General features: G+C 41.2%; 1 protein-coding gene across 3 annotated transcripts in view; it reads right to left on the minus strand.

Annotated features, from left to right (window-relative positions):
* The window catches only part of LOC139620713 (dedicator of cytokinesis protein 3-like), a 50202-nt gene extending 37166 nt beyond the window's left edge, over positions 1 to 13036 (minus strand). For all 3 annotated transcript variants that reach the window (XM_071476515.1, XM_071476514.1, XM_071476513.1), the window contains exons 1-4: positions 12449 to 13036; positions 5754 to 5837; positions 4421 to 4461; positions 2189 to 2244 (exon numbers count right to left, since the gene is read on the minus strand). In XM_071476515.1, coding sequence (XP_071332616.1) covers positions 2189 to 2244; positions 4421 to 4461; positions 5754 to 5837; positions 12449 to 12485 — 218 coding nt within the window. In that variant the 5' untranslated portion in view covers positions 12486 to 13036. The remainder of the gene's footprint in view (positions 1 to 2188; positions 2245 to 4420; positions 4462 to 5753; positions 5838 to 12448) is intronic.
* Positions 13037 to 13224: the final 188 nt, after the last annotated feature.

A 13224-nucleotide genomic window follows, 5' to 3' on the forward strand; every position in this document is an offset into this window, starting at 1 on the left:
TCTCCAGTAAAAACCAAAACACACGTCCTTCCTGTGTGACCACATTCACAGGGAAACACTGAACCAAAGGTTAGATCTCTTGTGACTCTTTGCACTTTGCTCACTAAGCTCTGACCTGTGCTGCAAAGAATGAACTTTGAAACTGTATCATTGTTTTTGCAACAAGGGAAACATCTCCATTACACAATGAATCAGGGTGATTGTCTGTGGTGGGGATGCTTCGGGAGAACTACAGAGATGCAGTAGGTGTGTCACCTCATTAACTCCGTGAGACAGCAAAGCAGATTTCCCAAAGTGCAACTCCCGCAGCGAGGAAAGTATAATAATGTCAATTTCCAAGTCTGCGCTTTTAATTGTTTGAGTGCAAACGTGAGTCCTCCTGCTATGTGGTAACTCAACTGGAGGGCGGTGATATAACAGCAAACTCCCAGTTCACACTGAGCCACAGATCCCAGCCTGCATATTTCAGAACCATGAGTTCAGACTGATAAAGAGCTCTGCTGCCTGTCTTTGTCTTTGTCTTAATTCTGACCTCTGCAGCCATGGATGGCTGTTGTGGCAGAAACTGTAGATGACCGTGTGTGTGTGTGTGTGTGTGTGTGTGTGTGTGTGTGTGTGTGTGTGTGTGTGTGTTTGTGTGTGTCAGCAGCTGTCAGGTGGTAATTCTCTTGAAGATTAGATCATCACAAATCAGTGGTGATGTGAAATTAGATGACAATAGAAGGAGGGATACACATGCCCTACACATTGATCAGTTGATGAATCTGTATCACACTCTCTGTGAAATGAGTGACAGAGAGCTCCTGTGCATTATAAAATAAACAGAATTGGGTTTTTTTTATTGTTATAGCTCATATCATCCTCCAGTATGTCTTCAGTAAAGTTATGGTGGTAATGCTGACAATGTATATAACAGCTCTCCAGTATTTTGAAATGCACTCCCTTCCTACATTAAATACTTTGTCTAGCAATACATTTAACTGGCTGCTTTAAATATATGTGTCAATCACTGATCCTAAGGGTGATCAACAAGGATAAAATCTTTGTTCATGGTATATGTATTATGCATATATTTTACATTATGATTTTGATACATGTATGTAATTAATTTGCAGTTGAGGCAGTGTTTATAGAGAACTGTTATTGGCCTCAGTGACCAATGAGTTTTAGTAACCTGAGATAATATAGATCTTTCCAGCATTACCAATACAGTTAGCATGAATTCCTGTGTCCACTGCAGTGCCTTTTTAAAGCCTTGCAGTTATTATAATTGGGGATGCACCAATCCAATACGCTGGATCTCAGTGCCAGCTCTGAGTTTATTTAACAAAGTGGGTATCATCCACGGTGTAACCAAGCCACACTGAAGCCTCTGAAAACTTGCTTTCAAATCCCATACTTCATAACATTATACTACCCCACAACTGTCTCACATTTTGGTTCAAATGTTGCTAAACCGAAACATTACATGACATTGCCCTTTTCCACTGAGCCCTGCCCACTTCAAGGTGAGAAAAACAAGGACGAAAACATAAATGCAGGAATTTCTTTTGTGAAATGATATAGAGTTCATGTGCGACTCCATCACTCATAGTAAGAAGCTGATGGAGAAGACTGGTTTCTAGGGCCTGGAAATACAGTTTCTTTGACAGTTTCAATGTAAAGTTCTGTGTTTCTACTATTAGTCACATTAATTCACGGCCAGGCCAAGTTTGGGGAAAAAGAGATCACCAGTATCCCCCCCAACATACCTTGAGATGATTAACATACTCAGTGTCAAGAGAAAAAACATGCCTCCGTGTTTGTATGGTCACAGCTAAATGGTTACTTTGAGAGAATGTAAATCAAACTCTTCTTGGCTCGATGATATGACTTCCTCCTTATCTGACTCCTACTGTAAATGTATTTCTTTGAACTTCCTGTCAAGTCACACTAATTAGCCATCCCCTGGCTGTCAAAACGCACAGACAATGCCAGCCAATATGGACATTTCTGCCCCAACCACTGCGGACACTGGAGATGCAGCATCTCTGAGCTTTCATGGACAATTATTTGCTACTCTAGCAACCTTTTCTGCTTTGCTTTGTTTGTCTTTTATTGTATGTTTTAAAAAGAAAGTTGGAGTAGTGCATCCCTAATTCAGATGTTGTGCAAGCTCAAATAGAAAACACTTTATCATACAACTCACCCTCTGTTGGTCACTGTGGATTTCTTCAAGTGGACATAGCTGACTGGGAAAATACCCTGTGGACAGAAGGAGAGGAGATGTTAGTCAGTGTGACAGGATTACATGTTCAATTCTCCTGCAACATATAGTGTGTATTATGTTTACAATACATCACATAAGATATGTTGTATTATGTTTGTGTTATTAGGTAGTCCAACCTACACTGTATTAAGTGCTAGAACTGTAAAAGAGATTTACAGTTCTGCTGATGGCACATTATATGTTGAAGGGAAGTGCAAGACCACACTTCCTTAAAATATATTTTGGCAACGTGTGCTTTGCTGTGTGCAAACATTTTCTGCCATGACAGAAAAAAAAGATGCAACACTAAACACTGAACCCTAAAGAGACGAGACGCAGAGCCATGTGCAGGAGCCCTATTGTGGTTTGGCTTAGGAGGGGAAGGGCATGATAGACTCAGTGGTGCCAACTGCCACCTTTGCAGTTCATCTTTCATATTCTAATCTGCCAGATGTGAAGAATTGGCCACAGTGAACACAACAAATTCTTTTCAGCACGGAGAGAGTATGGGGGCGAATGAATGTGGGCAGCGCAGTACATAACAAAATGGAGGGGTGTTAGTAAGAACTGTAAATAGCTGATGAGAGTAGAGAAGGACAGCATGTAGCCACTAACACCTACATTTACCAGGGCTGGACAGCTTTTGTGCTTTCTTTAAAACATTTTAGCAGCATCACATAACACTCCAGCTTCTGACATGTCGGTTTCAAACAGAGCAGACATACGAAATAGCAAAAATGACCTGCTGCTCTTAAGTTTCTGATAATATGTGTTTCTGGTCATACTACTGTTTGTTCTGTGGATATGCAGACTTTGTTCTCCAACTTTGTACAGTGACTTCTCAGCTACAGGTTATCAATAATGAAGTTTGTCATAAGCATACTCTATTGAGCAATAAATCCAATGGGAAGAAGATGTGTCAGTCATATTTAATAACCATTTACTGCAGTGCAGAGTATTGATTTTTGTTAGGAGTGCCGGTGTTGTATTGTGAGTTCTGCACCTATGATCTCTTCTAGCTGAGCATTGTGCATTGTGCTGCATGAACAAACTCTGAACTTAGAACTGCGAGGTTTAGATTCAATCCCTCCACCATGCCTTCCTTTATGTTTTGATCAAAGATACAGCACCCAAACAAGTGTTTCTGTATCTGTCCTGCAGCAGTCACTGACAAAAACATTTTCTTTAGTGTCATGGATTAGAACTGAACTGCCATTTTATTAAAAAAAAAAAAAAATAGAACCTTGTTTTGGTATTATGACAGGTTTTCGGATTACTAACTGCACCATCTGCTGGCAGAAAATAAAACAAAATTTGGACTTTTTGCAAATTCTGCACAGGAGGGAAACAGTGCAGTAGTAATACTGCATATTCTCAGAGTGGGTGGGTCCATGATGCTGCGGTGAGCTGTAAAGTGCCATACTACAATTTAATAGAAAACAATAGGGCCTCATATCACAGTGGGCATCATGCAGATGTTATGTACTACTTACAATATGTACAACTGATATCTTCTCATCATTATATGTGCCGTATATTTTTTATTTATTTCACCATTTCTATATTTTTTTGAAGACGGCATTGCATTTAGTGCTTATGTGCTGTGATGTCAGAACAACTTGGTTAAAAGCACCTCTGGAAATACAGGTCAGGAGATTTCTATTTTTGTCCAATCAAAGCCCTATTCAATAAGTTAATCAGTCATTAAGGTGTTTGATGTCTAGACAAAGTTATTTCTGGGATGCACATCTCTCACATCACATTATCATTCACAAAAAGTCATTGGTCTTTGATAAAACCTCAAGGTGGAGATCACTTTGTTTTGCAGGGTAACCGATTTTACAGATGTGTTGGTGTCACTTAAATTGTCTGACAAATGGTTAACCTTATACTAAACACTGGGAGGCAAAGAGTCTTTTATTAGTTAATAGTCTTGGAAAATGCTGAATTATTAATGTATGTGTTAATATAATCAGAGGTTTAATTTACAAATCACATCACCTGTTTTTTTTTGTTTTTTGTTTTTTTTTATCTCTATGCCTTGTGCTTCAAATCTGAGTCTTGCAATGCATTTTATTGACTCTGAATTAATTTGAATACAGAATACTGTATGGAGCTTGTAGGAATCAGCACACTGTCAAACCAGTAATTTGTGTATGCTGTTATAATTACCTTGAGAGACGGCTTCTTGGTGGAAAAGCCTCTGTACCAACCTAAAGGAAAAGAAGAATGTACATCAGAAAACCTTGCTATCTGACAATTAAAACACATTATTACATACAGCATGTGCCATTACACCGTTCTGCTTCTGTAGCTGGTAATATGGCACACATCGTTTAAAGGTGAAACGTGTGTAATGTTTACCTGTTGCCAAACTATAACAGCAAACAATGTAATTGTCATGTACCATGTTTAACTATTCATTAAGCCTGTGTTAGCCTTGATTGGCTTGGCCTAGCATAGCTAAGCAACGTTGCGGGACAGTCAGTGTGATTTCCACTGAACAGCTTAAACAAAGCGATTAAAATGTGTTTGCCTCTCTTTTAACCATTAAAAGCAAACCATGCCATTTTAACCAATGCTGTGGATTCTTCATAGTCTCGTAATTTACTGGCCATGAAAGTGTAGTAACCAACCAATCATTAGCAAGCAGTTAGCTCGGCTACACCAAGAAACCACTCGGATGAGTAAAAATAACTGTAGAGGCTTTCTGGATGCCAATGGCTGTACTGAAGAAATGATGTGATTTACATTATAATAAATTGTAAAACTCAAAATGTGAAGCTGGCATTGGTGCTGATTCTCATCAAGGATTTTATCCAAGTTTACAGTTTGTTTTGTGGCAGTTTCGAGATGGCACCATTGGTTGCCTTGATATCGTGTCAAGCCAAGATGGTTAAAAACAGGGCTGTAGCCAGGTCTTTAGAAACGCTGAGATCATGACTCAGTTTCCTAAACCACACCACCCCAAACACAAACACACATAGCACCAGACACAAAAAAGAAACTCCCTAAAACGTGGAAATTATTTGGATTTTTCATATTACATGTGTTCAATTTCGATCTTATTTTCCTCTATTAATCAACAACTTACAGAACTAACTAACAAACAGTAATATAATTAGTAACAGATTACATTGTTGAGGTAAATTAGGAAGTTATGAGCCAATCTTGTACCTAAAATAAAATAAAATAAAGTGTTAATTTTTTTATTTCTCAACATAAAGCACTCTCCATCCAGAAATAAAATTCTGGTGAAGAAATACCAAATCCTCTATTTATCTATTTGGCCTAAAGGTAGGCTAAATTAAATATTGAGTCTAACAAGACTTGAATCCACCTAAAAATAACCAATGTTTTAACTGTAGAATGTAGACGTCTCTCAGATTTCCAAGTAACACTAGTGTCCACTTTGACTATATATCTAAAGATCCACTACAACGCCGTAATTGTGCCTCTGTTTATGACAAGCACGCATTCCCAAAGGAGATCTGACTGCTTTTACCTTCACTCTTTTCCAGAATCTGTACAGTTTCCCCAATCTCCAGGACCAGGGCCTGACATATTGGTGACCGGAAGTTGCAGATCACTGTGAGAAAAGAGAAAAAAAAAATATCAGGAGACATCAGTGATGCAGAAATATTTGACCTTATAGTGCTGACTGTCAACAGAAATCAAATTACAGTTAAAGATCTGTGCTTGGTTTCACCCATGTGATCTCTGATTAAGCAAGGTGCATCCCTTTACACTGTTGTGTCCCCTAACAGCATGGAGTCTGGGGTCGTAGCAGGACAGTTACTGCAGCTTTTTAATAAGCTGTTTAATGCAAACATCTAAACACAGTGTCACACAGGAACCACTGCTTAGCAAACTGTAAACAAGCTCCCACCCTGAAGTGGGTAGTCATTTTAATAGGCAATTAATTCTTAAGCGGCCTGATTTTTGTGCAATGTTAAGTTAATTGAACTGTCTCCCAAAATAGAGCCCACACAGGCGTCTAAGTAGTATAGCTAAATGCTGCTTTATTATAAGTCGGTATTAGCATAGACCCTCCATGCCGCCAGCTTTTGCAGCATCATGCAGTTTTTGACCATACACAGAAACATCTTGTGACTCAAACCCTGATTAGGAACATAATTATTCCTGAGGGGATAGATGCCACAGTAAAGGACCTCACAATAGGATAGCTCCTGCAGCCTGTTTTTATCTATGCAGCACTGCAGTTCGCTGTGTAACATATAGTGTACAAGCTCTGGTAAATACAAACTTGTTTAATAATGACAGGGCTCCACTGACGATTTTTAAAAACCTACAAATGGTGGCCCTTCAAGGAGAGTTTGGTGTGAATCATTATGCTAATGAACTAGCCAGGGGACCCAGTGAGGGGGAGGAAGAGAAGGAGGGGCTTGGGCACGGCTCCCTTGCCTGTTTGAGGGTAACGAGCGCTCAGTTCCTGTGCTCGGGTAACTATGGCAACAGATCATCTACAAACTGGAGGGCTTTCTTCACTGTAACTGCTGCAGGGATCTGGGCATTTTTAAATGGCAAGCTTATAGATGCTGCATGGCGCTAGAGTTCAAGTCAGGCGTATTGGGCATGTATTAGAGGGAGAGAGATGGATAGACTTAAAGAGCCTCCTTGTCACCTTTTTCAGTCTGCCTTGGGCCCTTTTCCAGCCAAGACTAAGTATTACCTATTTGAGAGTCCTATTCTTTAATGCCTTCTATTTCATTTGAATTGCAAAACCTGCACTTATACTATTTGAAAACTCTTCAGTGGATGCCACGTCAGAACAAGATGAGATTGTCATATTCAGGAGAGATGGGCGCATCACACAGGCTCATATTTTCATAGTCCTCCCTCACAAAACCTCCAAGCTGTGTAAACACTCTTTTAATGTGCCGAAAAGCTGCAGAGCATTAGCATATCCTCAAAACAAAACCAACAGAATTCACCTCTAGACTTCAGCATGTTGAACGTAGGATGTTGGAAGGACTGACAGGACAGGCAGTGGAAAATGCTGGCAAAAGCAAACATTTCTACTTAGCAACAGTATACCAGTCCAGACTGTCCCTCCATTCAGTTGAATTCATAGTCCACATGGCCATTATTGTGTAACCAGCAACTCACTCGTAGGAATTATGGGGCTTGAGCACAGTAGGAGACTCTGAGACTCCTGCTGTTCTCCACTTTCCTCTTACCTCACCATATCTCCACATATACACATACAGTATGTCTATCCATCCATGATATAACTCAGACACCACCTACCTTCATTTACTCATCAACCATCAAACACATCTGTGATTGAAAGTATAGGTGCTGTGTGTAGCCTGCTTGTAAAAGGGAGTCATTTACTGAGAGCTCAGCCCGTAGCTTACCAAGACTTGAATTCAGCAAAGGTCTGAGAACAGCTTTTACATTAGACATACAAAGTTTGCCAAAGTGGCAACCTTACAACGACGCGATGGAGACCAAAAACCAGAAATGCAACAATATTCCAAAATAAGAGTTTAAGATAAATGGCTAACCAAGGAGAACAACAATGTAAAGTCAAACTTGTGATTTGAAATGATTTACATTTGATAAACTAAACAGACTCAAAGCACACAATATTCTCTTCTTCTTGTTCAGATGTGTTCTTCAGATATCTACCAAAAGTATTTACAGCCTGAAAACAGTCTTTTAAGAATCTAATTTTCTGTGTTGGCGTGAAGTGAGAACACAAGCTGGAGTTGATTTTTCATAACAGCCCTTGGTAACCAGCTCTTGCAGAGCAACAGTAGCAATATTCCTCAGTTATTTTATGCAAAAAGTTATCAAGTTGACCCTATCTATGGCATCACACTGGTTACACCTATTACTTGGAAATCACTAAGTGAGTATCAAGCATCACAGTTCAAAATAAACATTAGAGTCAGCAAACCAGAGATAAACTGGTACTCAATTGTAAAAGAAGTTTTAAAATCATTTAGACAGCCTGCGTGAGAATTAGTATCACTCTTTCTCTGTTATGCCTTCATTTTCTGGCTCGCTTTTCTTCACCAGCAGTGCTGCCACCCATGGTGCGTAGGAAAAAAGCCTAATATAACCAGAATGGTCATGTCATGTGGGAACAGACTCAGTGTCTTTTTTTTTTCTTAAATAGGAAAGCTGTGAGTGAATGCTAAAAACCCCCACCATCCCTTGTTGATGGAATCCTGCAGTGTTGCAGAGTAAAGAGGGCTTTTTAAGTGATGATTGCAGGTAAATGTGGCAATTCAGAGCTCTTCACATTGAGAGAGAGTTGTAGCACCATGGACATTGTATCTGTGTTGAGAGGTTTGTCTTGTATCACAAGCACACATTTGCATCACATTAGCAAAATGTAACGCCATTCAAGGTTCTGAATATATTTAAGTCCCATTTACTATGTATCTGATACCTAAAGTTATAACATGCACGGACAACAAATCCACTGGTAACATATTCAGTCCAGGAGAAATAACTCCAATATACACACATCGGTGTACTTTTGTTTGAGTTTGACCTTTGACCTGTTTCCCTTATCTACCTTTTGCTTTCCTGTTTCCTGACAAATGTAGAGACGGACGTGTGTTTTATCTGTAATAAAATCTAACAGTCTTTTATACAACAGAGGAAGCCAGGCTAATATCACCTTTCAGTGTGCATACTGACTATTACATGCTGTCATGTCTTGAAAAATGTTTTACCTCTATATGTAATATAGTGACGCCTAAGACAGCACATGCATGGCCCAATGACCTTGCTTTTGAATCAGTAAGACACACATACAGTACCTAACTGTACAATGACCCACAGGGGAGAAATGTTCTGCAGAGAAAGGGGAGACATCATCAAAAAGCTGCCAGAACAACAGTAAACACTATCATGGCTTAGAAATTGTTTGCTGTTTTTTGTTGTTTTTGTGAGTGTGTGTGTGTGTGTGTGTGTGTGTGTGTGTGTGTGTGTGTGTGTGTGTGTGTGTGTGAGGGCTAATGGCACCACTGTACTGAAGAACATTTTATTAAAGAGGACACTGTGCTCAGCTAAACCACAGCACTGAAATGAACTTATTTTCTTTGGTTTCCTTATTCCTTTTAGTTCCAGTCTCAATCATAACTGGTACAACTGAAGCTGAGCTGCTTACTGAGAGCATCTTTAAACCATTCCAGTAATGCAATGTGAGTATGCAGACCATGAAGGTCCTGCTTTCCTGGCTTGAGTAGTCCTGTCCCAGATCTAGCAAAGTTAAAAATTACACAACGGACTTTGGGCTTCGCCCACTGAGTCATGTTGTTCAGCACGACTTGAATGCACGCTCACTTACTCAGACACATTACTGCACTGAAGTCCTGCTAACCTTGGGATTTCTGCCACAGAGGCAGAGGGGCATTTTACCAAATCTGGTCTCAAATCAGTGTTGAAATCTAGGCATGCTACCCAACTGCGGTGGTGTTGCTGTGAGATGATGAACTCATCATGAAACACTTTTAAATGACCATGTACATGCAATAATACATATATCTATTGTGCTGGTGTGTATGTCACTTAAGTCAACCGCAGAACTAACGAGCTTTGTGATGAATCAAGAGGTGCTCACCTAAATGACACTGATAAAAGGGTTAACGTCATGGAGAAATGCTACTTTGAGCTATATTCATCCCTTCAATCTCAATTTCAGTTGAACATTAACTCTCAATCTTTTGTTCTTTTATGAACACGTTTGATCCCAGAGTTGTCCATTTTAGATAATGGTGGCCTAGTCGGCTTGATTATTTCATGTACTGCAACAGTAGTTTCTGTCTGACTCATGTCCGTGTGGCCACAGATGAAGACAGCTGATTCATTTCACTCTCTCTCATGTGGGCAGGTACTGACTTACAGTCAGAGCTCCTTCCCATAAAAGTGGAAAGAAATTCTCTCAATATTTCTTCTTATATGAGAAAAATCCATCAGTGACTCATTTGCGTAAAATAGAATGAAAGAGTTGAACTTACACAAAGATTTCAAGAACACTGGAATGAGGACTGATTGATGAATTAATGGTTACAAATTTGATCATCTATTTGTCATTAATCACTTGAAATTCTAGTTATTTACAACTTATGACCTCAAGATTGTCTTATATTTCTTTTTTTATTTCATAATAAGTATTTACTTTTGGATGCTTTTGACATTTTATTAATTGAGGAACAAAACAAGTAATTATAGTTTAATTAGTAATCAAAATAATCATCAGTTGCAGTTCCAGAGTGGAAAGAGCTGGGCAGCACAACACTAAGCAATACTGGCCATTGCTGCCACTCTACAAGTGATTTACAGACTAATATTATTTCCTGCATAAACACACCCAAGAACAAAATAATGAATAGGCAGTGATTCTAAGAAAGGCATTAACGTTTCATGAGGTGGTCTCTAACTGTTTCCTGTTTAGACAGAGCTCATTAAGATAACCCAACAGAAAAAAAAAAAAACAAAACAGAAAGGCCTGGCTGGCTGCTGACAGACCACAGCTCTGTTTCATACCATTGTACTATTGTAATATTGGTGAGAGACATTTTTCAGGCAATGACAAAATTAGCCAAGAAGATTGGGAAATGTGCAAAAATGGTGCCAAGAATGACACAGATGAGGCAGGAGAAGAAGAGGTGATTACAGGCTGCGGGGTTGTATTGCCAGGTGATTTAGCTGGGTGGGCTTCATCTTACAATGTTGTTGGAGGAATATAAAATCTAGCATGTCAACACGTTGTCTGAGGCAAAGAGGGGATTGACTGGAGTCCTCTGAGTTGCCTTCACACGGTACAGTATGTACTGTGTAGGTACTCAACGGCTCTGCTTTCCCCGCATTTCAGCACCACGGACAGCGCCAGGTCAGTCCACACCGACTGATGCGGAGGCTGCGCCGAACTGTTGCTCCATCACACAAAACTACCCCCCCCCCCCCCCCCCCCCCCCCCCCCCCCCCCAACATAGCCTACTGTTATTTTGCGCTTGAGAAAGAACTGCAGTGGTTCTATGGTTCCTGCATGGGATGAGCGCACAAACGATTAAATGCGATACGATTACTATACAGCCACCAGAAGTGGCGAGATTACAAGCGATTATAGAGCGCTCTCATCCTGCAGCCTTTATAAAACGACCATGACAAAAGTAATGCCTCCAAACAAAGTGTATAGGCCTATGTGTGGGCGTGTGTATGTGGGGGGGGGGGGGGGGCATCATGTGCGAGCCAGCATGAGTAGCCCCGCAAGTATCAAGCTGTAGAGCATCTGGACATGACTCATTCCCCAAATGAAAACCCTCTATAGTATAATCGCAGGCTATAGACACTTGAGCCGTGGCTGCGGGGCTCAGCACTCAGTTTATAATGACCGTATGCTGCTTATTAGACTCTACAGGCTACAGCTCGTTTTGACATTTGCTTTTTCTCCTTTTTTTTTTTTTTTTTTTTTTATAAAATGCTAATCTTGCAGCACTTTCACCTCTTTGCCAAAGGTCAAAGTGCTCACAAGCAGGGAGGAGTACATGTGCAGTGTGGTACAGTGCAGCCCCTGTCAATGCAGCAGCAGCAGCAGCAGCAGCAGCAGCGGGCTTTCCAGTTTTCCGTCCACAGGTAGACTCCAGTTTCACTCCAGCCTACACCTGTTGGAGGTACGCAGTCACGATGCCCCCTCGTGGTTTTAACAAGAATCGCGCCCCCCCCCCCCCCAACCCCCCCCCCCCCCCCCCCCCCCCCCCACACCCCTTCCCCCTCCAGATATGCTTATGAAAAGAAAAGGCTAAAATGCTACACTGACGCATTTTTTTTTTTTTTTTTTTTTTTTTTAACTAAACCACAAAACTAAGAGCAGGACCCCGATGTAAAGCACCGCCTGCGGCTGTGCACAGACTGCGATAGCATCCGTGAGGTGGTAGGTTGTAGGCTGTATCATCCCACGCAATTTCCCTTTCTATGCAGTCACTGGCCGTGTATATCAGCCATTATAAGTGTATGTGTTTTTCATTGGGTGTAATGGCCATAATAACAGGGGGGGGGGGGGGGGGTATGGGGAATGGGCTGGATGGAAATGTCGATGGGCAAAATTGGGTGTTCCTCATGCACAAACTGCCACCCTTACGCTGAATGATCCAAGTCCATTAAAAAGCTGGAGAGCAAACGTGGTGAATTAACAACAAAAGGAAGCAAAGGACTCACCAACTCCGATTTTCTCCTCTTCTGTAGGTATCCACATATTTGGTTATTTCCCCTCCGGTACAACAAGCCACATTATGTCGATATCGTGAGATGATGCTGCTTGAAAAAAAAAAAAAAATGAAAAAAAAGAGCTGAAGGCAACAAATTATCCTGGCTGCTCATACATGGGGACTACATGTCTCGACCGGAATCAGTATCCTGACGTTTGAGTGTGTGAGTGTGTGAGTGTGTGTGTGCAGGAGGAGGAGAGGTGGCGGGGGGGGGAGAGAGGAGGAGGAGGAGGAGGAGGAAGGAAGGACCATCAAAGCCTCAATATCTCGGCTCTGTTATGTCCCCGGCGTGTGTCTCCAGTCTGATGCAGTCTCCGTGTCCACCTAATGTAACGCACGCACACGCGCAGTCCCACGGGCACGCACGCACACACGCACACGGGAGGTGCGCGCTTCTCTGATCCTAACTAACAGAAGGGAGAGAAAAAAAAAAAAAAGAGAGACAAGGTGTTGTTGCAGCCGCATTTCAAGTGGAGCGGAGAGATTTCTTTTCCTCGAAGCTTATTTATTTGATTTCTTTGTTTTTCGCTCTTTACCCCCTCCTTTTTTTTTTTTTTTACCCCCCCCCCCCCCCCCCCCCCCTTCCTTCAGCCAGTCGCACTCAAGTCCAGCTGATCCACAATAGGCTGCTCAGCCAGCGTGAACGGGCTCAGTCGGTCGCTAATTAGTCGCTAATAGGTCGCGGTATCGTCCACAGACGCGAACTGTCGAGCCGGTGCAAGAAAA

The sequence above is a fragment of the Trachinotus anak genome, unplaced genomic scaffold, assembly GCF_046630095.1.
Source record: "Trachinotus anak isolate AG129_WGS33_773 ecotype Australia unplaced genomic scaffold, CSIRO_AGI_Tana_v1 ptg000004l, whole genome shotgun sequence".
Lineage (NCBI taxonomy): Eukaryota > Metazoa > Chordata > Actinopteri > Carangiformes > Carangidae > Trachinotus > Trachinotus anak.